The 26,793-nt window shown below is 40.5% G+C and overlaps 2 protein-coding genes across 4 annotated transcripts in view; both read left to right on the top strand.

Annotated features, from left to right (window-relative positions):
* Positions 1 to 1,139: 1,139 nt before the first annotated feature.
* Positions 1,140 to 8,978, top strand: nfs1 (NFS1 cysteine desulfurase). 2 transcript variants are annotated; one of them, XM_037679676.1, is made up of 14 exons: positions 1,140 to 1,335; positions 1,723 to 1,889; positions 2,759 to 2,835; positions 3,236 to 3,352; positions 4,885 to 4,968; positions 5,268 to 5,420; positions 5,499 to 5,592; positions 5,859 to 5,993; positions 6,257 to 6,414; positions 6,512 to 6,617; positions 6,852 to 6,933; positions 7,019 to 7,102; positions 7,419 to 7,508; positions 8,434 to 8,978. In XM_037679676.1, the coding sequence occupies exons 2-14, from the start codon at positions 1,784 to 1,786 to the stop codon at positions 8,495 to 8,497; spliced, it is 1,350 nt and encodes a 449-aa protein (XP_037535604.1). In that variant the 5' UTR covers positions 1,140 to 1,335; positions 1,723 to 1,783; the 3' UTR covers positions 8,498 to 8,978. The 2 variants fall into 2 exon arrangements, with proteins under 2 accessions (XP_037535604.1, XP_037535605.1); XM_037679677.1 differs by lacking the exon at positions 1,140 to 1,335 and having other exon boundaries at positions 1,682 to 1,889.
* Positions 8,979 to 11,561: 2,583 nt separating this feature from the next.
* The window catches only part of cpne1 (copine I), a 29,417-nt gene continuing 14,185 nt past the window's right edge, over positions 11,562 to 26,793 (top strand). Inside the window, exons 1-3 of one of the 2 annotated variants that reach the window (XM_037678972.1) lie at positions 11,562 to 11,666; positions 18,373 to 18,435; positions 19,445 to 22,373. In XM_037678972.1, coding sequence (XP_037534900.1) covers positions 19,473 to 22,220 — 2,748 coding nt within the window. In that variant the 5' untranslated portion in view covers positions 11,562 to 11,666; positions 18,373 to 18,435; positions 19,445 to 19,472 and the 3' untranslated portion in view covers positions 22,221 to 22,373. Of the gene's footprint in view, positions 11,667 to 18,372; positions 18,436 to 19,444; positions 22,374 to 26,793 lie in introns of those variants that run through there. The other variant, XM_037678973.1, reaches the window with a different exon arrangement.

The raw sequence follows: 26,793 nt of genomic DNA, 5'->3' as shown, positions 1-26,793 counted from the left end.
ATGGATGGATGGATGGATGGATGGATGGATGGATGGATGGATGGATGGATGGAAAAGTGAGTGTGTGCAAATCTGAAAGTTTTGTAGACTAAACTGTTTTAATTAAATGTAATTTCAAGTTGTTCATTACAAAGTATAAAATCAAAAACAAAAAGACAAAACCGAACTATATCAAATGGGGTCATTTCAAAGAGTTTACTAGTTATCCATCCATCCATCTTGCACACGCTTCTTCCTTTTTGGGTCACTGGTCCTCATATCCAGCGGTCTGTGCAATAGGTGGGGGACACCCTGGACAGGTCTCCAGTCCATCACACGCAATGTTTTTAAATCTCATCAAGTCATATTTTATTCACATTTGGACGTATCAAGTTTTGAAACTGAGGAGTTAAACCTTTTGATGATATTTGAACTTTAGAATTTGGGACATTCAAAGCCTTCCCAGTTTTCTGTTGAGGAACATTATTCTCAAATTCCATCCAACCATTATCTTTTACCCGCTTCTTCTTTTCTGGGTCGCTGCGGTGCCCATCGCTGTACATGAGAGGGACACCCGTGTAGGTCCATCACAGGGCCACATATGTCTCTTTTCCATTAGTACTGGTACAGCACGGTTCGACTTCGCTCGGCACAGTTTGTCACAGAAAGATATATAATATATATATATATATATATATATATATATATATATACATGCAAACTCCACCCAGGTCTCGGCCAGGATTCAGCCTCAATTGTTATTTAAGATATATTCATATACAGCACTATTCTGAAATGCTGGTTTGCACTTTATGTAAACAACGTATATTTCTCTGCATACTTTATTCCACATGTATAAGCACAGATGGCTAATTTAAATCAGGCATATTGTGGGATTTACAGTACCACTGAAGGCCAATATATTTTCCTATTTTGAATGTATTTTGTGTTTATTTAATAAAAACAAAGCATATAGTAGCAGTACACCCATTCAAAATACTTGGATAACATAAGAAAGTGAAAAAAAATTCAAATATAAATTGACGACTATTAAAGTAAAAAATTAAAAAAACGTTTTTGTCAACAATCGCCTGTATAAAAATACAAAATGCCTTTACTTTGTTAAAACAATACGGAAACAATCCAGTTGGGCCAATGAGAGATCAGACATTTTGCAGGAAGTCCCGCCCTCCGTTTCCGGTGTTTACGACATCATAAAAACAAAAACGTGCATGCTGGTACAAGGTTGAGTAACGGAGACAGAAGCAGGAAATGTAAAAAGAAGACAGAGTTGCACATTACGTTAAACGATGCAACATTCTTCTTCCAACTATCAACTCTAGGAGCCGCCGTTTGGTGAGTTTTTGTTTTTTTCCTTGTCTGTGCAGTTAAAATACACTGCCCTGTATAATAACGTCTAATTTGTTTTCGCATCAATACGTTTTAGATGTCTCGTTTAAAATGATTAAATGTAGTTTAGTTTTAAGTTATTTCATATTTAACGCAACGAGGTGTGGGCGCGCTCGTGACTTGTTTTGCGCGCTTGCTAAGACTTTTATTTTGAAAGTCAAAACCGGAAGCTAGCTTTGATGTTGATTCAACCGTAAGCGGCTGACATCGATGTGTTTAAAATCAGAACCTTGCACGCATTTAACTTTTAAAAATGGTTTTCATAACCCCACGATAACTGGCTGATTGAATAAGTACAAATAAGTTCGCTTTTTTTTTTTTTTTTGTTTGCAGGCAACGAGTGCGAGTTAACCGAGCTCAGCGGGTCTTAAACTGAAGACAGCCTGCCGACCAGATGCTTTCCCCGGGAAGGACCGTCTGCTCCCGGCTGCTGAGGCCGACCTCGTGGCTTCTTTTCCGGCAGGTCACTGAACGAGCAGCCGCCGGCTCCGTGCAGAAAGGTAACAAAACCAGGAGTTCACTGGCCTGTTCGTTTCCCTCAGGGAAGCTAGCATTTAGCTAATTCCGAAGTGACGCAGTTTGGAGGGGGTACATGCAAGTTTACAACACCTGTGAATTGAGTGGAAATCGTTGAGGTATTCGGAGTGTGTTTAGGCCAAAAATGTGCATCAAATACTGTTTTACACACTTTAAAACAAAAAAAAAAACTAAATTGCAAACGGGATCTAAATAATGGCCAGTCATTTTAATTTCTGGTAATTAACGTTTATCAAAAATAAATATTTTATTATTTAATTTTATGATTATATTTTAATTGCTATGCTAAGTCACCACCAATATGGATTATTAAAAAAAAAAAAAATAAAAATCAGACTCCATAAAATATATTTTAATATAGAAACTTGAAATATTTGTAAGAAAATTCCTATTTGTTGTGGAAAATTCAAAATCAAAAGTTGATTTTTGTATTTCTAAATTAAAAAAAATTTTAATAACACTGCAACTGAAATATTTGTTGTTCAAGATACTTTGTATAAATACTACTTTGTTGTCTTTATGGTTATTTTACAAATGGAGTGTTGTAGTTGAAAAGAAAAAAAAAATCTTATAAATATAAGAATAAAGTTAAACTCTTAACTTTTGTAAACTTATTTTGCTTCAGACAAAAAGAAAAGGGGCTGTGATCACAGTTAAATATTATTTTGAACATTTGGTTCATGGGTCAGTTGTTAGGTGAATAAGTTTTTTGGGGCTTTTCAGATTATATCTCTTGGGATTGCTAAGCAGTCATTAAATTACATTCTGTGAGATACTTTTAGACTTTAAAATGCCACAAAATAAATTTTAATTTAAATTTTTTTTGCTGCAGAGTTGATCAAGAAATATGAGCTGGGGAAAGATGAGCTGCGGCCTCTTTACATGGACTTCCAGGCGACCACTCCCTTGGTAATGGTTACCGATGTTGGCTCAATTAGCTAATAAGTCATGGTAGATTGTTTTACTGCACATTTAGACCTTCCAACAATGTATCGGTTGCTCCTTTTGTTGTGGCAACAATGTTAAGACATTTATTTACATCCTCTACAGCTGCATCTCTTCATGTATTTATGTAACATTGCTTTTATGATAGATATTACTACTGTATTTAGTTGTTTTGTGCCCATGTGGACAGCATGTCTTCACATACGTCTTTGTTTTGCCATTTAAAATCAAAATTTGTGCATTTAGAGACACTGATTGGGTTAACTTGTGTCTATTTGGTTTTTATTGTGGATGAAAATGTTTGGAGCTCTTCAGCTATTGAGTGATTTATTCTTAATTTCCTTCCTATTGTTTGTTTGTTTAGGACCCTCGAGTGCTGGATGCCATGCTGCCCTACCAGGTGAACTACTATGGTAACCCACACTCCAGGACACATGCCTACGGCTGGGAGAGTGAGCGCGCCATGGAGAAAGCCAGGACGGTACAGAGACGTTCAGTTTATAGAAATAATCTGAAGTCCTTTCTATTTACTTTCATGGCAGTGGTTGCTTTTCTTGTCTGTTTTTTTTTATACACTTATACAGTGTAATGATAACCAACGTTGAATTCAAAAATAAATTTTCATACAAATAACTCTATTAGGAATTTTCAGCTATTTGTTTTGCGTTGCTGTTAGTTTTGGATTAATGTTTTCTCCTTAGACTTATAAGTTTTTAGCAACTATGCTTTTTCGTTTGCCCTATAGTGTAAAGGAATGCTGTAGTTTTTTTTGGCTTCACAATTCAAATTATAATATTTATGCATATCTAGGACTGTCACGATAAACAATAAATCAAATAATCGCATGTTAAATGCAAATTGGCGACCTCATTTTCATTTATCGGCTTTATCGTTTCTTCCTGTCTCTTTTTTTACTGGACGCTGGATGACAAAAAGGCTCAGCTCCGGTGCTCTTCACTGACCCCTTCCTTTCTCTTTTCTCTTTAAAATTAATTTTAATGATCCAAAATCGTGTTTTTGGTTCGTTAAAAGCAGCTAAGCTAACAGGCTGACCTCGAGGGGAAAAAACCTCCGTCTTGTCTAAGCTCCAAAATTCACGGTTGAAACTCGTGCCTTCGTGTAAAAAGTTTTCTCTGCAAAAAGAAGCTGAGAACTTGTTTAATGATTTTTATTAAAAGCTTTGTGTGAAAAATTCTATGCTAAAGAGCTCAAACCACACCGAGCGTCCGTCATTTTGAGAACTGAAGAGAGAGCCCATGTCACGTCAAGGGGCCTCCCTCCCATTTTTCTTAAAGAGACACGCTGCTCGCTCCCTCACTATCCATCCTTTGGTTCAAATAGTCTTCTACTGCCATCCAATGCTCAAAAAAAGTACTGCACTCAAAACAAATTAACCAATATTTCTTCTTAAATTTGACAATAATTACTAATTGTCAAATTTCAGAATCAGAATAAACTTTATTGGCATTGCACCGCGATACAACGCAAATATAAATGTCAAACAATATTATCGTTTATCGCAATAATTTCTGAGACAAATAATCACCCAGCAAAATGTGTTATCGTGACAGGCCTATGCATATCTATCCTCAGAAAAATGCCTTAAAATGTTAAGATCTTCAAGGTTAAAGAGTAAAGGTGTAAAACCCAAACATTGTCACAAAGAAACAGTCTGTTGGAGATTTGTTTCTCCAAGCAGTTTCGATACGGATTAAAATATAGTTACAGTTAAATATACCGTACATTACATTAGTTGTACCTGCAGGTAAGTTTGTTTTGCAGTGTATCGTAGATATGCACAAACTGCCACAACATACTTGGAGAGCTGCGATGTTAAGAAACAAAATATGAAACCATTAATTTGAGCATTAGAAAATTTTTATTTTAGGCATCATTGTAGCGAGTGGCCATGTTTTATTTGCTTCAACCAATTCAACAGTAATGAGCTTTTCCACCGCAGCGCGTGTAAATGAGCGTAGTTGTTGACTGTGAGCTGTTCGTTCCTCCGAGCAGCAGGTTGCTGATCTCATTGGAGCCGATCCCAGAGAAATCATCTTCACCAGCGGAGCCACAGAGTCCAACAACATGGCCATTAAGGTACCAATATAACTCCTCTTCATCATCATTGTCATCACTCAAACATCTCCTGCTGCTGTCACTAACATTTCTCTTGTTTCCTACAAAAACATTATTTTTACTTCTTAGTAAAAGTATCTTACAGAGCACATACTCATTGTAACCTAACAGAAGTGCCTCCACACTTATTAGTTTTAAGTATTTAAATGAAACAGGAAGACAAACTGAGAAACAACAACTCTGTAAGGAAAATCCTTCAAGGATGAGCTGAAGAAAATCGGATCCAAACCTGCGATTACTCTCCAGGTCCTCTCTTGCAGGGCGTGGCCAGGTTCTACAAGGCCAAGAAGGGTCATGTGATCACCACACAGACCGAGCATAAATGTGTCCTGGACTCGTGTCGAATTCTGGCGGCTGAAGGGTTCAACATTACTTACCTGCCCGTGCAGAAGAATGGACTGCTGGACCTGGAGGTACTGCAAGAAGCCTGTACAGACTGATATCTTGCAGACACCACAGTGTAAACTCTGAGTTGGTGTTTCTGTGCGCAGCTGCTGGAGGCCTCCATCCGTCCCGACACGTCACTGGTGTCCGTGATGACAGTCAATAACGAGATTGGAGTCAAGCAGCCCGTCGAAGAAATTGGTAACCATGGAAACTCACTTTTTTTTAATGCATCAATAAAAATATTAGCCCTTGTTTCGTGAAACGACAAAGGGCAGCGCCTCCCACGAGGCCGCAGCCTCAGACACCTCCGTCTACCCATGTCTGTTTGTGTTTTACTTGGCTGGGCTGTACTGAAATGTAATTTTGTTGCACTTCGGTGCAATGACAATAAAGCTGATTCTGATAATCGTTTAATTAAACTTTTGTTTGGGGCTACTGACTGATGGAGCTTCTTTTTTTTTCAGGCCAGATTTGTCGATCCAAAGGAGTCTTTTTCCACACGGATGCTGCTCAAGCTGTTGGAAAGATTCCCATCAGTGTCTCCGACTGGAAGGTTGACCTGATGTCCATCAGTGGTCACAAGATCTACGGACCCAAAGGTTAGGGATTGTTGGCATCAGTAGGTTACACTTATTGTTGGTGCATCGTCACCCGTTTTAAAATGAGAAGTGAATTTCAAAACCTCTCTCATCCCAAGGGTAAAGTAAACTTGAGTCAACTTTTGGGAGAGGAACATGAAGTAGTGTCAAAACAAACACAATTTAAGATGCATTTTTTGAACCGAAAGCAGCTTTTTGACCCTGCGATGCTTCACGTGCTAACCAGCATAGAGGGTAAATTTGTAATGCACGTTTGTGTACAGGTGTGGGTGCCTTGTATGTTCGTCGCCGGCCGCGAGTCCGTTTGGAGCCGCTGCAGAGTGGGGGCGGGCAGGAGAGGGGTCTTCGCTCTGGCACCGTTCCCACCCCGCTGGTTGTTGGGCTGGGAGCTGCCTGCAGCATCGCCCAGAAGGAGATGGAGGTCAAATAACCTTATGAGCCTGACCGAACACGCTTTGTACCCAGGAACCACTTGTTAACCTCGGTGTGTGTGTGTGTGTGTGTGTGTGTGTGTGTAGTATGACCACCAGAGAGTGTCCATGCTTGCTAATCGCCTGGTCCAGAAGATCATGTCTGAGATTCCCCAAGTCATCATGAATGGAGACCCAGAACAGCGTTACCCCGGTGAAGTCACGTTTATGTTTGTCTGAACGTTTATGCAGAGCGTTTAATGATATTCTGCTTTTTTTTTTTAACCCTCGTCTGATCCACAACCATCTTAGTCAATGCACAAGTTCAATTTCACCCTAATCTAAGCTTGGAGGTGTCATTTTATCTCTAAAATCACTTTTAACCACCAAGAAAGGTTTAAGCACTTTGTCTTGTGTTGGACTAATCTTACTCTGTTTACATCTGCAGGCTGCATAAACCTTTCATTTGCCTACGTGGAGGGAGAGAGTCTCCTGATGGCCCTGAAGGATGTTGCTCTGTCATCTGGAAGGTCAGACCATAACTTTGAATCATCTAAGGCGGGTTTTGCTCCTTGTTAAAGACGAGTGAACGTCTGTGTGTCTGTGTGGGTGCAGTGCTTGTACGTCGGCGTCTCTGGAGCCATCGTACGTCCTCAGAGCGATCGGCACCGATGAAGACCTGGCTCACTCCTCCATCAGGTACAAACACTTGACAGGAAGGATACTGCTAATAATAATAATAATGTAATTTGACATCATTTTATGTTGAAATGATTTATTATGTGATCTGTTTGTTAAAACTGCTCCTTCAAACTGTGAAGGATTGAAGGATTTAGTCTGATATTACGCAAGTTTATAATTCCAGCTGTGCTGCAAAAGAGCTCAAGCCATTCAAAATTGATTACTTTTATTTTATTTTTTGTAATATATATATTTTTGTAACACTCTGTAAAAAGCAGAATTTCTTCAGAACAAAGCACCTTTGCAGGTGAATGATGTCATGTTTTGGTTGTAGGTTCGGTGTTGGCAGGTTCACCACAGAAGAAGAGGTCGACTACACGGCAGAAAAATGCATCCAGCAGGTCCGCAGGCTCCGAGAGATGAGGTCAGTTCAGCTCGGCTTTTATTTTGCTAATATTTGGTAATAATGCGATAGACAAAGCTTTTTTTTTAGTTTACACATTTCCCAGGAGAAACTGATAAGTCGCCTGTTTCGAGGTTAACCGGGAAGTCTGATTCAGATAATCCACAATTGTTGATTTTTTTTTTCAGGCAGACTTATTTTCCCGTCAGCATTGGATTTTTACTGGTACTTCCAAGGTCCGAAATGGTCAGGTTAGGGTGCATTCTACTGGTCCGTGCTTACGAGCCTTCTCTAGGTCGTTTCCATGTTGACGAGTCACTTTTCCATCTTACGGTTTAGCTCGTAAATCAGCTGATTTTGAGCCCTCAAAGCACGAACCAACCTTCACATAGGCAGCAGCCTGACGAGGTCCAAATTAGCTGCGACCGTCTTCTTTGTATATTGTTGAATCAGGAACCAGACTATTAAAAAACAGGAAACCTGTTATCATATATGCAGTTGTTTCCTGATATCTGTTTTCTGGTTATTATTTCTGATCATTTTAATCAATAACATTGAGTTGATTTAAACACAGTCTTATTACAACTAATATCCGATACTTTAGGTAACAAATCAAGTTAGAGATTAAAGTTTATTTCTACAGAACATTTAAAAACAATAAAATGTTAATTTAAAAATATAAACCAGGGTACTTTTTGAAATAGTGGACGGTCTTTGTTTTAACATTCACTCTAAAAAAACTAGTCAAACTGCGACCGTTTACTGTTATTAAAATTATTAATATGTACATAACGCAAGTTTCAGTTTTGGTCCAAGAAAGTGAAAACTCCAGTTGGTGTTGTCAGTGTTGTTCCGTTCTCTGCTGCAGATTCTTGGTGCAAAACGCACAAATCTGCTGCAGTAAGTTTAACTAACGTTTCTTTTTCCTTCTCTGTTTGTTTTGAAGTCCTTTATGGGAGATGTTCCAGGAAGGCGTTGACCTGAAGAGCATCAAGTGGACGCAGCATTGAGCTCCGTCCACTTCCTGTCTGCTTCCTACGGTTCCAAGAGATCCTTGGAACAATCCGACACAAACACGCACAAACTTCCTGTCCGACTTGAAGTCTGTTTGTAGCTGAAGCTCCTCCAGATGTTGCTCAAAGTCGAAAAACAAAACCGTTTCTGTGAGGCTTTTCCAAAGTGCGCAGCTTTGGGGTTATTGGGGACAAAAAATGTGTAAACTGTTCAGTGAGGACTGTGAAGGAACTGCTGGCAACTCGAGGTTTGACAACAAGAAGCTGGCCCGCAGAACTTTAGCTTGTTTGACCGCTGAGGGAAAAAGTGATGGAGAAAACGAGCTGCAGAATATTTATCACGTGCCATTTCTGAACAAAATGTAAGAAAGGAGAGACGAAACTTTTACACAGATGAAAATATTGTTAAAATAAAAATATCTGGCTTATTTTGTGCCAGCTCGTGCTTTTTTTTTTTTTTTTTTTTTTTTTTTCCCCCTTCACGTTGAGCCCACAAATCAGCAAATACCCATCTCTACACAGTTGCAGTAAATTGTCGTTTTTACAGCGTAACACCTGTTTGTGTTACACTGATTTACTGAACTCTTTACCTCTTTCACCATCATCTTACCATTATGAAGCTGGTTAACCAACGCTTCTGTTAGTTCTCGCTTCCTGTGGGGAATTGTGCCGAAACCATAAAGGAAGTGCATCAAATCTGATGCGTGTTCAAGAAACAGAAGTTGATCAAAATGTTGTACATCTTAATTGCTGTTTGTTACTGATGTAAACACGAAACCATGAGTGGTGAACTCTTTGTTTAGCCTTTTTTTTTTTTTTTAACATTGCGTAATAGGGTGAGCCTGATCACCTGCCGTCAGTAAATGACCGGTGACTGACTGGAGCTTCATGATGATTAAAAACAAGCTGGAGAAGGCAGCAGGAGTCATTTCACTCGTTCAGATTGTGTTGATTTGTCAACTAATACTTAAAAGTTCTAGTTTTTACTGACTGGCAGGTTGGATACCTTCATGTTTCTAATGTTTCTGTCTTCTCCATCAGTTTTATTTGGGTAAGTTGCCTGGATCATTAGTTGAACAGCATTGGCAGCATCAGTTTATTTAGTGTGAAACTACAAAAAAGCTACAGTCCAGGTTTAAACCACCAAAGGAAACTTTAGATGGTAGCCATGATTGAGGACAATGTCCGCAGAAGGAAACCTGAAAGTTGTCAACATCATTTTTTTTTTTAATGTTTTTTTTTTTTGGATGTCTGAGTCTCAAACTTGTAATTTATTAACGCTTCCACTGTTACACAGTTCACATCAGCATACAATAAAAGAAATGTTGCAATTAATAATTGTAATTTTGTATTTTCTGAAACTATTTGATTAGAGATTCAGAGAGATTCGTAATTCGCACCACATGTGGTGCATGTGGTGGAACGAGATTATGTACACAGGGTCCCAGTTACATCCAACAATAAAATGTAAAAGAAAAACCGTAATAAGATCTAAAATATGAACTAAGAAAAACATCATCCATAAGCACTATTAGCATAAAAACGTGAGTTTGTGAGCAGATGAGCATGCATGAACACAGCAACATGAAACGGATCAGCATGCTCCTTAATCTTCCTGAGGGGGGCAGGGCAAAATGTGTGCTGGGTGAGTGGGGTCCTTCATGATGCAGTTGGCCCTCTTCCTGCATTTAGAGGTGTAGATGTCTGTGATGGTGGGAAGCCTGACTCCAACATCTTCTGTGCAGCCTTCACCACTCTCTGCAAAGCTTTTCTTTCTGCAGCTGTGCAGCCTCCATGCCACACGTTGATGCTCGAGCACAGGATGCTCTCCACTGCACACCTGTAGAAGGAGGTGAGGACTGAGCTTCCCAGACCAGCTCGCCTCAGCCGTCTGAGGAAGTAGAGTCTCTGATGAGCTTTCTTGATCAGCCTGGTGGTGTTGTTGCTCCAGCTGAGGTTGTCATACACCCAAGTACTTATAGCTGGAGACCACTTCCATCGCACATCCTCTTATGTTCAGGGGGGTGTAGGTGTGCTTGTTCCTTCTGAAGTCCACGATCATCTCCGTCTCCATCTCCTCAGTTAACAACTAATGCAACTTTTTCTTTGTGTAAATCTATCAACTCAAATTACATTTTAATCCACATACAACAAATTATAGTTCTTATTGAAAATCGTTTTTGCTTTATTGTTGCCTTTAGTTTATTTATATACAGAAGATTATATACTTTTATCATTCATTCAACATTTATTCATACAGGCTAGTCTCAATGAGCCCCGAGGACTCATTTACAAGAGAAACCTGTTCCAGAAAGATAATGTAAAGTACAGACAATAACAATAAACTAGTTTTAATTTCAGTTTCTTTATTAAAGTTTTTGACACATGGTTTAAAAGAGAGATATGCATCAACCAATATTCCCAAGTATTTATATGAATCCACAAACTCAATAGGAACACCAAGCACATATTCATACATCATATTCTTGATAAGCACACATATAATCCATAACTGAGAATTACAAGAAACCACACTTAAGTGGAAAAATAAATAAATCTGGATACATTACTGTGCAGTTAATTCAAAGTTATGCCATATTTAACACCTTATTTTGTATTTTTGACCACCAGCATACATCTTAAGAAGTCTTTCACTGAAAAATTGTAATTAATATAATGTATCAAATGTATCTAATTTTGTATGAAATATGTAGAAGCATTGAGCCACTTAATTCAAAATTAAATAAAGTGTTTTTTTTATTATTAATAAATTTATAATAAATGAACAAATGTTCCCATGAAATAAAACATTTAAATAGAAAATGTTTACCTGTAGTTTTTTTTCTAAGATTTATTTTTTATTTATTTCAAGATTTATTTTATTTAATTCAAAATTTATTTACTTATTTATTTATAATCGAGTTTCATTTTGTGACATTTTTATTGCAGTGAAAATGAGGAGTACGCATTTAAGCCTTTCCAGCCACCAGGGGGCGATATAACTTCAAAAAATGACATCGTCGGCATGTTCTCGCGAGACCGCTTCAGTTATCGCGATGTTTGAGCCGACATTTCGTGCAGAAGAAGCCTGCAGCTGCAAAAAGGGGAGAAGAAAAGACTTCGGTTTAAGAGTCAAATCTCTGTATGCTAATTGACAAATTTCTCGGTAAGAATTCACAAGCGATAGGTCGTTTAATGACGTTGTTCCAGTGACTCTGAAAGCACGGATCCTGCTTGCTGTTCTGCTCCCAAAACACGCAAACAAAGCAGGTTTTACTAGCGGCTAAGTTGCTAACGGAACGCTAGCATCTTAAGAAGCGAAGCTAAGCCAAAAACACTGCTGGGAGCTAGTTAGTTACATTTAATAATTAGTAAATGATTGCTGAGGGTTTGACATTCTGCATAGTGTGTATTGCTATTGTAAAATTTATTTTGGTTTGTCTAAATATTGTGTCGTATTATTCGTAGCTGCTAGGGGGAGTATAAACCAATGTACAGACGTGTCGAAACTAACATGCGAGTTCATCTAAGCAACACCTTACCTGATCGGGCCCAGGTTAACAACGTCCGCCACCCGTGCTGTTGACAAACAGGGTGCCGGTGGAAATTGTGCTGCTGTCAGTCCAAGACTACGAGGAGGGAAATGTGTCAGGAGACAAGAGAAGAGCAAGGAGAAAGGGTTGCGACTCTAAATGTGGGGACAATGACAGGCAAAGAGTTGGCTGGCATGATGCAGAGAAGGAAGGTAGATGTTTTATGTGTCCAAGAGACAAAGTGGAAGGACAGCAAGGCTCGTAGCATTGCAGAAGGGTTTATACTATTTTACCAAAATGTGGATTAAAAGAGAAATAGAGTAGGGGTGGTCCGGAAAGAGGAGTTGGCAAATAATGTAGTAGAGGTGAAAATAGTATCAGGGTGATGTGTTTGAAGGTAGAAGTAGAAGGTCTGATGCTAAATGTTGTCAGTGGTTATGCTCCACAGGTTGGATGTGATGGAGAGGAGAATATACATTTTGGAAGGATCTGGATGAAGTGACATAGTGATGGGCAGGTTTGGTATCAAGAAAAGGAACCAGGAAGGACAGATGGTGGTGGATTTTAGCAAGAGAATGGAAATGGCTGTACTCAACACTTGTTTCCATAAGAGGCAGGCATACACAGGTCATCTACATTCTGTCTTAAAGAGGAAACTGGAGGGAGACTATAAAGTTGTGGCAGGGGAGCGCGTGGCCACACAGCTTTGGATGTTGTGTGTAGAATGGCTGTTGTTGTGAAGAAGAGAAAAATAGTAAAATCAGAGAAGACCAAATGGTGGAAACTGAGGAAGGAAGAATGTTGTGAGGAGTTCAGAGATTAGCAGTTAAAGGCTCTGGGTGGTAAGAAAGATCTTCCAGATGACTGGAATACTACAGCAACAGTAATTAGAGAGACCGGCTGGAAGGTACTTGGTGTGACATCTGGACAGAGAAAAGAGAACGAAACATGGTAGTGGAATAGTGAAGTACAGGAAGCTATTAAAAAAAAAGAGGATAGCCAAGAAGAAATATGACAGTGAGAGGACTGAAGCGAAGAGACAGGAATATAAGGAGATGCAACATAGAGCAAAGAGAGAGCTAGCAAAGGCAAAGCAGAAGGTGTATGATGAGTTGTATGGGAGGCTGGACACTAAAGAGGCCGAGAAGGGCTTGTACCAATTGGCAGAACAGAGGGATCAGGCTGGAAAGGATGTGCAGTAGTGTAGCAACTATGGGGCAAATAAATTGATGAGCCACATGATGAAGATCTGGGAGAATTATGGAAGCAAGACTTGGACAAAAGGTGACAATTTGTGAGCAGCCTTATGGTTTTCATGCTGAGAAAGGGCACCACAAATGCCATTGTTGGTTTGAGTATGCTGATGAAGTACAGAGAAGGTCAGAAAGAACCTCGTTGTGTTTTTGTGAATATAGAACAAGCATGCAGTATTTCCCCTAGATAACTTGCCATGATTTTTGTCGATGGGGTGGGGAGGGGGACATAGTGGGGATTCAGCGTGAGGGAAGATGCAGCGTCAGTGCTGCTTTTAGCTTTTTAGCTAGCAGTCTGTATTGCACGCCACTAGCTTAGTGCTTTGTTGGTGTGTGTGTGTGTGTGTGTTGGGGGGGGTGCAGTTCGGTTTGGTAGGCGGGGTGCTCAGTTTTGTTGGCGGGGTGCCCCGCTTGCATAACGGTAGGGGAAACTGGTATAACGGTGTTGAGGGAGGAGGTGTGGTATTGCATGAGGAAATCTGGAGTGGCAGAGAAGTGTTAGACTGGTACAGGGCATGTATGAGGACAGCAGGACAGTGGTGAGATGTGGAGTGACAGCTTCAAGGTGGAGGTGGGAGTGCATCAAGAATCAGCTCTGAGCCCCTTCTTGTTTGCTCTAGTGATGGACCGAATAATAGATGAGGTTATGCAGGAATCCCCATGGACTATGATGTTTGCAGATGACATGATCTGTGGTGAGAACAGGGAACAAGTGAAAGAGAACTTGGGAGAGGTGGAGGTATGCACTTGAAAGAAGAGGAATGAAAGTCAGTCGTAGTAAGACAGAGTATGTGTGTGTGAATGAGAGGAAAACAGATGGAACAGTGAGGCTACAAGGAGCAGAGGTCACAAAGGTGTAGGACCTCAAGGACTTGGGGTCCACTGTCCATGAAAATGGGGAATGTGGTAAAGAGGTGAAAAAAAGAGTCCCGGCAGGATGGAGTGGATAGAGAAAAGTTTCACGAGTGATTTGCGACAAAAGGGTGTCGGTCAAAGGAACAGACAAGACAGTGATGAGACCAGCTATGTTGTATTGTCTACACTAGAGACAGTGGCGTTGACAAAAATGCAGGAGAAAGAACTGGAAGTAGTAGAAATGAAGATGTTGAGGTTCTCCTTACGAGTCACAAGAATGGATAAGATTAGGAATGAGATCATCAGAGGTACAGCACAGGTTGAAGGACTGGGAGATAAAGTTAAGAGGCCAGACTGAGATGGTTTGGACATGTCCAGAGGAGGGATAGGGGGTATGTACAGTGCCTTGTGAAAGTATTCGGCCCCCTTGAACTTTTCAACCTTTTGCCACATTTCAGGCTTCAAACATAAAGATATAAAATGTAAATTTTTTGTGAAGAATCAACAACAAATTGGACACAATTGTGAAGTGGAATGAAATTTATTGGATGTGTCAAACTTTTGTAACAAATAAAAAACTGAAAAGTGGGGCGTGCAATATTATTGGGCCCCTTTACTTTCAGAGCAGCAAACTCAGTCCAGAAGTTCAGTGAGGATCTATGAATGATCCAATGTTGTCCCAAATGACTGATGATGATTAATAGAATCCACCTGTGTGTAATCAAGTCTCTGTATAAATGCACCTGCTCTGTGATAGTCTCAGGGTTTTTTTCAAAGCGCAGAGAGCATCATGAAGACCAAGGAACACAACAGGCAGGTCTGAGATAATGTTGTGGAGAAGTTTAAAGCCGGATTTGGATACAAAAAGATTTCCCAAGCTTTAAACATCCCAAGGAGCACTGTGCAAGCAATCATATTGAAATAGAAGGAGTATCAGACCACTGCAAATCTACCAAGACCCAGCCGTCCCTCTAAACTTTCATCTGGAACAAGGAGAAGACTGATCAGAGATGCAGCCAAGAGGCCCATGATCACTCTGGATGAACTGCAGAGATCTACAGCTGAGGTGGGAGAGTCTGTCCATAGGACAACAATCAGTCGTACACTGCACAAATCTGGCCTTTGTGGAAGAGTGGCAAGAAGAAAGACATTTCTCAAAGATATTCATAAAAAGTGTTGTTTAAAGTTTGTCACCTGGGAGACACCAAACATGTGGAAGAAGGTGCTCTGGTCACATGAAACCAAAATCCAACTGTTTGGCCACAATGCAAAATGATATGTTTGGCGTAAAAGCGACACAGCTCATCACCCTGAACACACCATCCCCACTGTCAAACATGGTGGTGGCAGCATCATGGTTTGGGCCTGCTTTTCATCAGCAGGGACAGGGAAGATGGTCAGAACTGATGGGAAGATGGATGGGGCCAAATATAGGACCGTTCTGGAAGAAAACCTGTTTGAGTCTGCAAGAGACCTGAGACTGGGACGGAGATTTATCTTCCAACAAGACAATGATCCAAAACATAAAGCCACATCTACAATGGAATGGTTCACAAATAAATGTATCCAGGTGTTGGAATGGCCAAGTCAAAGTCCAGACCTGAGTCCTATTGAGAATCTGTGGAAAGAGCTGAAGACTGCTGTTCACAAACGCTCTCCATCCAACCTCACTGAGCTCGAGCTGTTTTGCAAAGAAGAATGGGCAGAACTTCAGTCTCTCCATGTGCAACACTGATAGAGACAAACCCCAAGAGACTTGCAGCTGGAACTGCAGCAAAAGGCGGAGCTACAAAGTATTAACGCAAGGGGGCCCAATAATATTGCACGCCCCACTTTTCAGTTTTTTATTTGTTAAAAAAGTTTGACACATCCAATAAATTTCATTCCACTTCACAATTGTGTCCCACTTGTTGTTGATTCGTCACAAAAAATTAACATTTTATATCTTTATGTTTAAAGCCTGAAATGTGGCAAAAGGTTGAAAAGTTCAAGGGGGCCGAATACTTTCGCAAGGCACTGTAGGTAGAAGGATGTTAGAAATGCAGCTGCCAAGAAAAAGACAAAGAGGAGACATATGGATGCAGTTAGAGAGGACATGGAGGTGGTTGGAGTGAGGACAGTGTGAGATGGAGGACGACTCGCTGTGGTGACCCCTGAAGAGGGAAAAGCCGAAAGAAGAATTTTTCATTGCTATAAGTTGCCTTTTAAATTTTCTGTTCTTTCCTGTCTGCTCTTGCTCTTCCTGTTTCTTTGAGTATACAAAGAAGATTAATATATGGTATTTGCTTAGTCACCGGCCACAAGATACTGTAAATATAAGCTCAGCCTCCTGATCAGGATGCCAAAAATACCCAATTAAATAATTGTGATACATCCCATTAGCCCTCTAGTACACGTTGTTGTAAACATTTTTTGTTGAGGTGCATTTTCATTTCTTTTCACTTCGCTGGATTGTGCTAAGTAGTCCAGTTAAAAATATCAATACAACAGTTAAACAGCATATTATAACCTGTAATTGTCGTTAAATGTGCAAGACTACAGCGTTGTTGGTAAACTGGATGCTGAACACAGACAAAAAAAAAAACCAATTAGCTGTCTTTGATTTCGTGCTCTGGATCGTTGTGCACATTGTGAGTCAGAAGAGGTCTGTGCAAGAAGAATTGTATAATTTATGAGTTGTGAAATAAATTAAAAAAATCTGGTATTGATTGATTAATTGCAAATGCTGCGTTATGTTTTGGATTAGGTATTTGTCCTATTTGCTGGTAAGTTGAATCCAGTTCATACTGGTTTTAAAAATCGATTCTGTTTTTGTGTGAGTTGATTGAGATGTTCCACTGTTTCTCATAAATATTGCACTGGAAATGCACTCTTTGCTGCTGTTGGATATCAACTAAAACACACGTAGTTGTGTATAAGACAGCTTTTGAGAACGTTTTGCTTCAACCACCTGCTTTTGATTCACCGTACTTATTGTTTTCTCTCTGTTTGCAGAAAATGTCTTTCTGTCTCTTGTTGTTCCAGGCTCTAAAAGGCTTCTTTGGTTGAAAATGTTCTCCTTCCACAGGATTCTCAAGTTGATGTTGGTGTTAGCTGTTGCCCTTTCCTTTCAGTCATTGTTGAACTTATTTAAGCTGTTTGTTTCGCCTTCTTTTTCTTGTAATCAGTGGGTGATAACTGGAGCACTGAAAATATGTTTAAATGAAGATCTTGTGATTTTGTACGCGCTATTGTTGAACTCTTAATATTGGTAAGGATGATAATGTTGCCAAGTGTCATTATAAAATGCGTGGCGCCGTGCGGGCTTGATGTTGGTTTTAAATGACCCAGAAAGTGGAGTGACAGACTTTGCGGACCTGTCCGATGTAAAATGGTGAAACGGTGGATTGTGTGAACTGCAAGCATCGCTCTGTTTATTACTACTCAGGTGGACAGCGGCTTTTTGTCACCATTTTCTAAATTGTTACTCTTTATTCTTGCTGCTTAATTTCTTTACTGATCAGCTGCTGTATTTTATGCTGTGCTGGTAATCTCTTAAATTTGCTGTGGTTTACATGATACTAATGTTGCTGTTTTCAATTTGGTGACGTTTTTCTTGCTGCATTTTTATGTTACCGCTGTTGCTGCTATTCGTTGGTATCTTTACGCTCGTTCAATGGTTGACATGTTTTTTTTATTGTTGTTGCAGGTGCTAAAGTGTGACTTGCTGACTTGGGTCATTTATAATCACCCAGATCTGAGCGATTTTGCCGAGCATGTAATTGTTGGATAAGTCCTGGTGTTGTTTGGTGTTCTGGAATGGTTTCTGCAGTAGCTGCTTTATGACATCAACAGTTTTTACTTAGTATGTCCAGATTACTTGGGTGCTTATTTTAAATAAAAAATTAAGTCTACCGGTAATTTTATTTGATGTTTGACGTCATGATGTGGTTTCTTATAGTCGGGTATATTCGCTCCAGTTATGCCTTTCTATCTGGTTGCAATATCTGCTTCCGAGTTGGCTTTTCTTGTTATGGGGTTAGGGCTAATACCTATTTTCTTGTTGTAAAACTAAAATACTATTGGGTCACAATAGATGAGTACATTTCAGATTTTTTTCAATTCTAGTAGTTGGTACTTGCTGATACCAATTAAATACAAATTCTGAAAACACAGGCCTCTGGTAGCAAATGTAACATTTAATGTCAATTTATTGTGTGAACAATGTTTGTTTCTCTGACCTTTTCACCAGGTTTCATTGTCGAGCAGAAATCCTGTTACTCAGTGAAACTATACACACTGCTTAGTTGCACTGGTGAGTTTCAAACTGCATGAGATTTGTAGTTTTAATTTTGCACAAAGAAAATAAAATCGAAATGCCTTTATTGTCAGTGGAAAACTGCAGTGAAATTAGCAAGCTAATGAGCCAACGCTGAATTGGATCATATTGGTTGAAAATTGGTAACAAGTTTTGTCTACACAGACTGAAGCCTTCTTTAAATTAGATTGTATGACAGCGTTCTTTTGTTTTTGTGTTTTTAGAGCTTAAATAGAAAATTATCCCCGTTTAAATTAAATATACACACTTATCTGTAATGCTCTAAAGTCATAGCGCACATTGCATATCTAATTTTGACAAAATAAAATTCTACTGGTAAATACTGGTAAAATACCTACAAAAATTTTACTTTTAAAAATCACAAACGTGTGAATTACAGTAAAATTAACTCTTTAGTTGGAAAAAACAAAATCACAAGTCAAACAGACTTGGGAGGATTTGAAGGGTTTAAGATTACATTGGTTCATGCTTGCTTCTGAAAAATATTGGTATTAGCTGGTAAAATGTGTGACCAGATGCACAATTCATACCAGATTGTATTGATGGCAAATGTTTTGGCATGTTGAAAACACTTTAGCTCCTAAATGAGGATGCACAATTTATTGATGAGAGACTATAGTCCAGCATTAACTTTCAGTCTAAAGTGTTGTTCTTCTGAGATCTCTTGTTCCTGGCACTTTGTGTTCATGCTTATTTTAGTTTCTGTTGTGATTACAAAAATCTGATATATGATTTTAAACATATTATGAAAATAAGACCAATTTATTTAAATCTATTAATGCTGTTTTCCAACATTCCTGGTTTAAAAAGTTCAGTATCCAAAATGTGTGTAACATTAAAAGTAGTTTCTAAGCTGTTGTGAAGTATCTGAGTCTTAAGCTATGTTTTTGTTTGCTTACAACCTTTGAAGTTTGAGAACTATTTGCAAATTACTGCTCTCTTTCATTTTGCTCTTCATCTGATGGTAGTGTTGCTTTCTCCCCAGGTTGTAGGGCTGTTGTTTAGCAGTCAGTATGGCGGTAGTCATCAGGCTGCAGGGTCTGCCTATAGTGGCCGGCACCATGGACATCAGACACTTCTTCTCTGGCCTCACCATTCCCGACGGTGGCGTACACATCGTTGGGGGTGAACATGGTGAAGCCTTCATTGTGTTTGCCACTGATGAGGATGCTCGACAAGGCATGATGCGAACGGGTGGGTCCATCAAAGGCTCCAAAGTGTCACTGTTGCTTAGTAGCAAGACAGAAATGCAGAACATGATTGAACTTAGCCGCCGTAGATTTGAAGCTGGAGCAGGAGCTGTAGATATAGCTGCACCCACACCAGGAAATGTTAACCGACAAGCAAGTGCAGCCTCCATCCCCCCTGTGCAGTCAGGGGCAGGAGGACGATCTGGTAGCCATGGAAATCAGGGTTTCAGTAACACCCCAACCTCAGTTGCAGCAGGAAGCTCATCTCAAGAACAACCAAGCAGCAAAGCAGCAGCCACCTGCCAGCCACCTGTGGTGCCAAGTTTTCCTAATAGCTACAGCTCAACCCCTACAATCACCACAGTTCTGACATCACTTAGTGCAGGTCCCCCACCTATCGCTGCACTTTCTAACATGCCTTCCGTTCCCTCTATGCCCACTATGCCCACAATTCCAGTTCCTCCTCCCGTTTCTACCCTCCCCCCTGTTCCTTCTGTTACTCCATTATCCCAGGGACCGCCAATGCCCCCTATGTCTCATCTTCCTCATATGTCCTCCCTACCTCCCTTTAATCCCTCCCTTCCTCCACCAACAGGATTGAGCTCAGGCCTCCCTCTTGGTACCCCCAACCCCATGCTCTTTAACCCTCTTAATCCTCTGGCCTCACTTGGCCTTCAGGCTCATATGAAAGTTGCAGCTGCAGCAGCCACTGGAGTAGGAGGACCCAATCCTGATGAATTTTATGTTGTCCTACAAAATCTTCATTTCTCCTGCTCAGAGATGGAAGTCAGGGATTTTTTTCGGGGTCTTGGGGTGGATGCAGTTCGCCTGCAGAGGGATGGGCATGGTCGGCCAAATGGCAGGGCTATGGTTAAGTTCTTCTCACCCCAGGACAGTTTTGAGGCTTTAAGGCTAGGTGGTGGCATGATGGGCCAAAGATTCATTGAGCTCACCCCAGGCTCTGAGCAACTGTGGGCCAACCTCAGTGACGGTGGGATAGGTCTTGCTCCTCACATTGGTAACAAATCAAGTAACAGCAATGAGTTACACAATCAGCAGCACCGCCGCATTAATGCTGGGGCAGGAGGCAGAGACAGAGACAGATCACCTCATAGGCAGGAGTTTTGTATCTATCTGAAGGGTCTCCCTTATGAAGCCAACAAAAGACAAATTAAGGAATTCTTTAAGAATTTGGTCATTGTGGAAGATAGCATCTACATTGCCTATGGTCCAAATGGACGCACAACAGGAGAGGGTTTCCTAGAGTTCAAATCTGAAGAGGAATACAAGATTGCTCTTGCTTCTCACATGCAGTACATGGGATCTCGCTTCATCCAGGTTCATCCAATCAGCCGAAACGCAATGCTTGAAAAGATTGATTCTATCCGCAAACGTGAAGGAACACAGGGTGACAGCAAGAGCCATGATGGCTTGAAAACCCCTAGGAATTGTGCTCACATTTCAAATCTCCCTTACAGCATCTCCAAGAAGGATGTCCGTGCCTTCCTTGAAGGTGTGGGAATCTATGAAGACACTCTGACAGTCCTGACCGATAGCCACGGACATGGTTTAGGACAAGCCATCTTCCAGTTGCGAACCGAAGAAGATGCCCACAAAGCTGAAAGGCTGCACCGGCAAAAGCTTAATGGCCGTGATGCCTTTGTCCATTTGATAACTTTTGATCAGATGAAGGTAATTGAAAGAAATCCTCCACCTCAAAACAAAAGAGGCCAACGCAACCAGAATCAACATAATCAAAACCACAACCAGCACCATCAAGCACAACCCAATCCCATTCCCAATCCCATTCCCAATCCCAGTTCCAATCCCCATCCCCATCCCCAGCAGCCCCAGATAAACCCTTTTGTTGGAATTAGTGGCGAGGAGTTTAATTTCCTTAGAAACACCATGGGGAACCTCAGCAGTGGCCCCTTTGCGACGCCATTCTCTGCCCCTGGAAATGGACTGGCAGGCCCTCCTCCTCTCCCTCCAATGCCTGCCAGGCTAGGGGAAATGAATTTAGGTGTTACTCCTCCTATAGTTTCAGGAATTCCTGGAGCACAAATCTTGGAGCCGCCTGGCTTTCGACCCGGACCTGGTGGAGGACCTGGAGGACCTCCATTTGGCCAAGATGCACTTAGAGGCATTGTACCTTTTGACAACACCAACAGAAAAGGAAATGCAGGAGGACAGAACCGAGGAGGAGGCCCTAACAACAGCCAGGGGCGCCCAACTGGTGGAGAGCAGGTGTTCACGCCAGGCACCGAAGGCCTCTGCAACCAGCCAGTTCCAGGAGGATCTAGCAATCCCAACAGTCAACATTGTGCTCCTGGCCCAACAGTTGTCAAACTTCAGAACATGCCCTTCACTGTTTCCGTGGATGAGATTATGGACTTTTTCTATGGCTACCAGGTGTTGCCAGGCTCAGTCTGCTTACAGTTCAATGAGAAAGGTTTGCCGACAGGTGAGGCCATGGTTGCTTTCCAGAACCACGAAGAGGCCACAGCGGCAGTCATGGAACTCAATGACAGACCTATTGGGTCACGCAAGGTCAAAATAAGCTTGGGTTAAGGCTCCACCTAAAGCAAAGTGACTGTATATATGACTTTATATTTGCTTGAATCAGTAGTCCTGGTGAAACAAAGCCAGATTTAACCATATCTGATTCTGAAATAAACCCAACTGCCCAGTGTTCATACAGTGACTGTCAGATATTGCACCCCCCCCCCCCCCATGTAAATATCAACAGGTAAGCAGTGTCCGTTAAAGACTGTAATCTTTACCATATTTTCCTGCAGCTGCTGACTTTGGTTGTACTAACCAATGAACATTGCGGTTACTATGGTTATAATGACAATGTTGGTAGGCTTTGGGCCTTTCTTACCCAGTTTCCATGGCAGTGCACCTTTTTTTTTGTTTGTTTGTTTTATCTCAACAGTCACGTATTCTTGCTATGATAAGCTGATGATGGTAAAGAGGCTCACAAATATTGTTGCTGTATATGCTTTAAAATGCTCTGCTGCTGTGGTTTGACATTCACATGCTCTGTTGCTCTGGTAAAACCTTAACATGCTCTGCTGCTGTGATCAACCACAGAATGTTGCCATGACAAAATGTTTATGTTGTGATGCTATGGTTAAAAAAAAAAACAAAAAAAAAAACTTTCACATGCATTGTTGCTGCATCAAAATCTTTACATGTTTTGTTGCTACGGTAAACTCTTCAGATGTGGGGAAGTTATCACGGTTTATGTTGCTATGGTGAATTATTAAAAGCTATACTGGCATGATCACGATTGTGATCCCAAGCTATGGTGAAATAACGAGATCTCCCATTCCTGTGGTGAATATCATAATTAAAGCTGTTGCATTGCCGCTGTACAAAGGATGTTGGATGAAGAGATTGTGGAGTCATGTTTTCATTTTGTTGTGGGCCTGCTATTTTCTTCTGTCCTATTTTTATGATGTTTCCATTTACTAATTATGCTACCTTCAAAATTCCTCCCTTTGCCCCCTCCCCCTACAGTACTTGCTTTGTATGTGTTTGGACTATAGAGTGCTCAGAAGAAGCCTAGTGTTTTTTCTTTTAGTTTGGTAGCACTTTGTATGTTTGCTCATTATTTTGATGTTTTTGCATTAAATCTTACATTTGTTTATTGTCAGTGTGAACAAATTTGTGTGATCGTACATGATGTGGAGTCTCCTTTGCTTTGGTTAATAAAAGGACATTCCTCACCTTTGATGATCTCTTACCTGTTTGCTCTTCACTTTCTTATGATGGAAGCTTGTCTTAGTTAACGTTAGTTGAAATGTTAGTGTTTTGTCTCCTAAAAGTAAACGCTTTTATGTTCATCTTTTTGCCATAAATGAATTACCAGTTTGTTTAGCAGTCAACTTCATATTTTTACTTAAGAGATTGATCGAGGACCTCTTCTAGCTCTGTCTGCGTTTTGACAAAATACAACCCCAATTTGCAAATTTCATACCAATATTAGCCATATAACACAATTTATGTATAATGGAACAAATCCAGGAACATAAAATGTTGAACGTAAGAAATGGAGGGAAAAGATGGAAGTAATTTTGAATTTTTATGGCAGCAACACGTCTACAAAATGTTGGGGCAGGGCCATGTTTATCACTGTGATTTTTTCCGCTCTTCTTTTAACAACAGTCTGAACATCTAGGATCTGAGGAGAGCAGCCGCTGAGGTTTTTGTTGAAGAATGTTATCCCTTGCCTGTCTAATGTGATTCTTTCTGTTAAACAATATTGGGTTTTTGCTGGATGAGAGAATGGCTTATTCTAAAACCTGTTTATAATTTTCTGCATTGGTGTTCATTCCAGGTGTGTAAACTGTCCATTCCAGAGGCACTAATGCACCCCCATATCATCAGAGAGGCAGGCTTTTGAACTTGATGTTGATGGCACTGGATAATTGCGCTCCCTTTTAGTATGAAGGATATGACTGGGCAATATCGATATTTAAAAATTATCTAGATAATTTCATTTGTGATATAAGATGAGACTATCAATATGAACGATATAGTGTTTTACTGTACTTAAAAATCCACCTGCTGTTTTCTTTCTCCCATGCCTCTTCCCTCATTGAATACAAACCCAGCCCCTCAGCTGCGCGCTCCCCCCTGCTTCCTGCTTCTCCAGGTGGGCTGGACTTTAACAAGTAAACATGGGAGATATGAAGAGCAGCATAGCTGCTGAGCAAAAAGAAAAACAATGGCTGTTATTTCAGATACTGTTTTGATTTAAATTGTCAAATTAGCAGCAGAAAAAAGTTTTTTTGTAGACGATGCCAAAAACAAGTCCCAACAAAAGGTCGGCACTACAAATCTTTTTCACCGTTTAAAACAGCGCTATAAGTTAAGTTATAAGCTGCACTCCGACTGTGTTTTCAGCCTCCTTCCCTGAAACCAACCACGGTATAAAACTCATTTAGCCGCGCTGTGTCTTAAGAGAGGAACAGTGAGAGGGCGACGTTCATCAAGCAGCTTATCATGTCGCTAAAGACACGGTCCCAGTTCAACTGTGGAACAAGACGACTAAAGCGTTAGCCGTCTTGTTAGCCGCTAAGGACAGTGTCTTTAGCAATATGATAAGCCACTGCTTCATTAATGTGTTCTCATTGCGACTCAAAAGACAGCACGGCTAAATTAGTTTTATACCGTGGTTTGTCTCGGAAGGAGGCTGAAGTCTGTCGGACCTGCAGCTGCAGTTCACACACGCTTACTAATGTGAAGGCCGCGCACATGAAGAGGATTATTTAATATATGTCAATAAAGGTCTAAAAAATAAACTGATATATGTAAATAGTTTGTTTTTTAGGCATTTTGTACAGTTACAGCTGTTAGTTACTATATGTGCCTTTGTGACAATTGGGACAAAGCTTTGACTCAGAAATCTATTTTTGTTATTACTTAATGTAAAGAAAAATATATCGAGATATATATCGTATATCGCCATTCGTCGTAAAATATTGAGATATTAATTTTGGTCCGTATCGCCCAGCCCTAATGGAGGACATGGAATCTGTGGTTTCCAAAAGGAATTTTCATTAATCTGACCATATAATAGTTTTTCACTTTGACTCAGTCCATTTGAAATGTGCTTTGGTCCAGAGAAGATGGCTGCTTTTCTGAATACAGTAGTCCTTCGTTTATTGTTGGTGTTCGGTTCCAGACGAACACCACCCCCTTTGGCAATATGTGAAAATCCGCCAAGTAGCAACGTTATATTTAGTGTATATATATATATATATATATAAAGGCTTTAGAAACCCCACACACTTGCAATGTTCTTGGCTCTTAAACTGATGTCATTTTAACAACATACGTACAGTACTGTACATGTAGCTACTAAAATTTACTCACCGGCTCTGCAGAGCACAGCAACGGCTCTCAATTCCGGTCCGACTCGGTTCGTTTCTGCAGACGTACCCTGCAGCGATGAAGCCCACAATCGGTGTTCTAAACTCTTAAACCTACTAATTTTAACAACGTATTTATATGTAGCTAATAAATTTTACATACCAGTGCGTCCCCGCTCGGAGGTCCTCATTCACATGAAAAAGATGGAAAAAAGTCCCGGTGGTCTCCGGATGGAGCGCCGGACCTTCGGTGGCACGCGTCTTGCTCGGAAGTCCTCATGGGCCGGCTAGCAGCTCTCAAGGTTCACCGATTGGTCGTTCTGGTCCGGTTCCGTACGGCTCTCTGCATCCATTGGGTGCCGAAGTCACTGTAATAATGTCCAAACTTTTTCCGATCAAACCAAAACTTTCCCTCTAGTATTTCAGCAGAACGAAACGGCTTCTGGGTGGGGCACCGTTGGCTTCTGGGAAATGTGGTCATTATAAGCAGGTATACAGTGTAGACTTACTGAGAGAAAACTACAAAATGGCAGCAACTGTCCGAAGTATTTTATTTTTTCGTTAACTTTTTACTGTACAGTACTGTCCCAATCATGTAAGTAATATTAAAAGTTGACAATCGTGTCCTGTACAATTTTTTAAAAATATGTTGATATGCGTTGACAAACCACGATATAGCGAGTGCAAAAGTCAAACCGTGAAGTAGTGAGGGACTACTGTAGTGTTCACATACGGCTTCTTCGTTGCATTATAGAGCTTTTAACCAGCGTTTGTGGATGGCACAGCGAACTGTTTACAGACAATAATTTTTGCTAGTGTTCTTGAGAACCCGAAGTGAAGTCCAGAACAGAATTCGACCTTTTCTTTTAATGCAGTGGCTCCTGAGGGCCCATTGATCACAACAATCCAATGCTGGCTTTCAGCTTTGTCCTTTGAGCTCAGACATTTCTCTGGATTGTTGAACTTTTTTAATGATATGAGCTGTAGATGATGGAATATTCAAAGTTGTTTTTTTTTCCCTGAGGAGCATTGTTCTTAAAGGTTCCACAAGTTTTCGATGTTGTTTGGAGACAGCTAAACCTCTGCCCATCTTTACTTCTGAGAGAGTCACTGTGTTTAAAATGCTTTTTTTTTTTTATACCCATTCTTCTTACTGACCTGTTCCCAGTTAACCTAATTTGTTGCAAAAATGCTCTTTACTGCTGTTTATTTGTACCACTCCTTGTCCCTGTCACTTTGGACACGTGTTTCTGCCATCAAAC

The sequence above is a fragment of the Nematolebias whitei genome, chromosome 7 (genome assembly GCF_014905685.2).
Source record: "Nematolebias whitei isolate Nwh7 chromosome 7, NemWhi1, whole genome shotgun sequence".
In the NCBI taxonomy this organism is placed as follows: Eukaryota; Metazoa; Chordata; class Actinopteri; order Cyprinodontiformes; family Rivulidae; genus Nematolebias; species Nematolebias whitei.
Note: the sequence above shows the minus strand (reverse complement) of the source record. Positions and strands in the feature narration are given on the sequence as shown.

Excerpts from the sequence above, each read along its gene's own strand:
- nfs1 (XM_037679676.1), top strand. The coding sequence starts at position 1,784 with ATGCTTTCCCCGGGAAGGACCGTCTGCTCCCGGCTGCTGAGGCCGACC. Across the intron at positions 3,353-4,884 it reads CCATGGAGAAAGCCAGGACG|CAGGTTGCTGATCTCATTGG; the intron begins GTACAGAGACGT and ends TCCTCCGAGCAG. Across the intron at positions 6,934-7,018 it reads GTTGCTCTGTCATCTGGAAG|TGCTTGTACGTCGGCGTCTC; the intron begins GTCAGACCATAA and ends GTGTGGGTGCAG.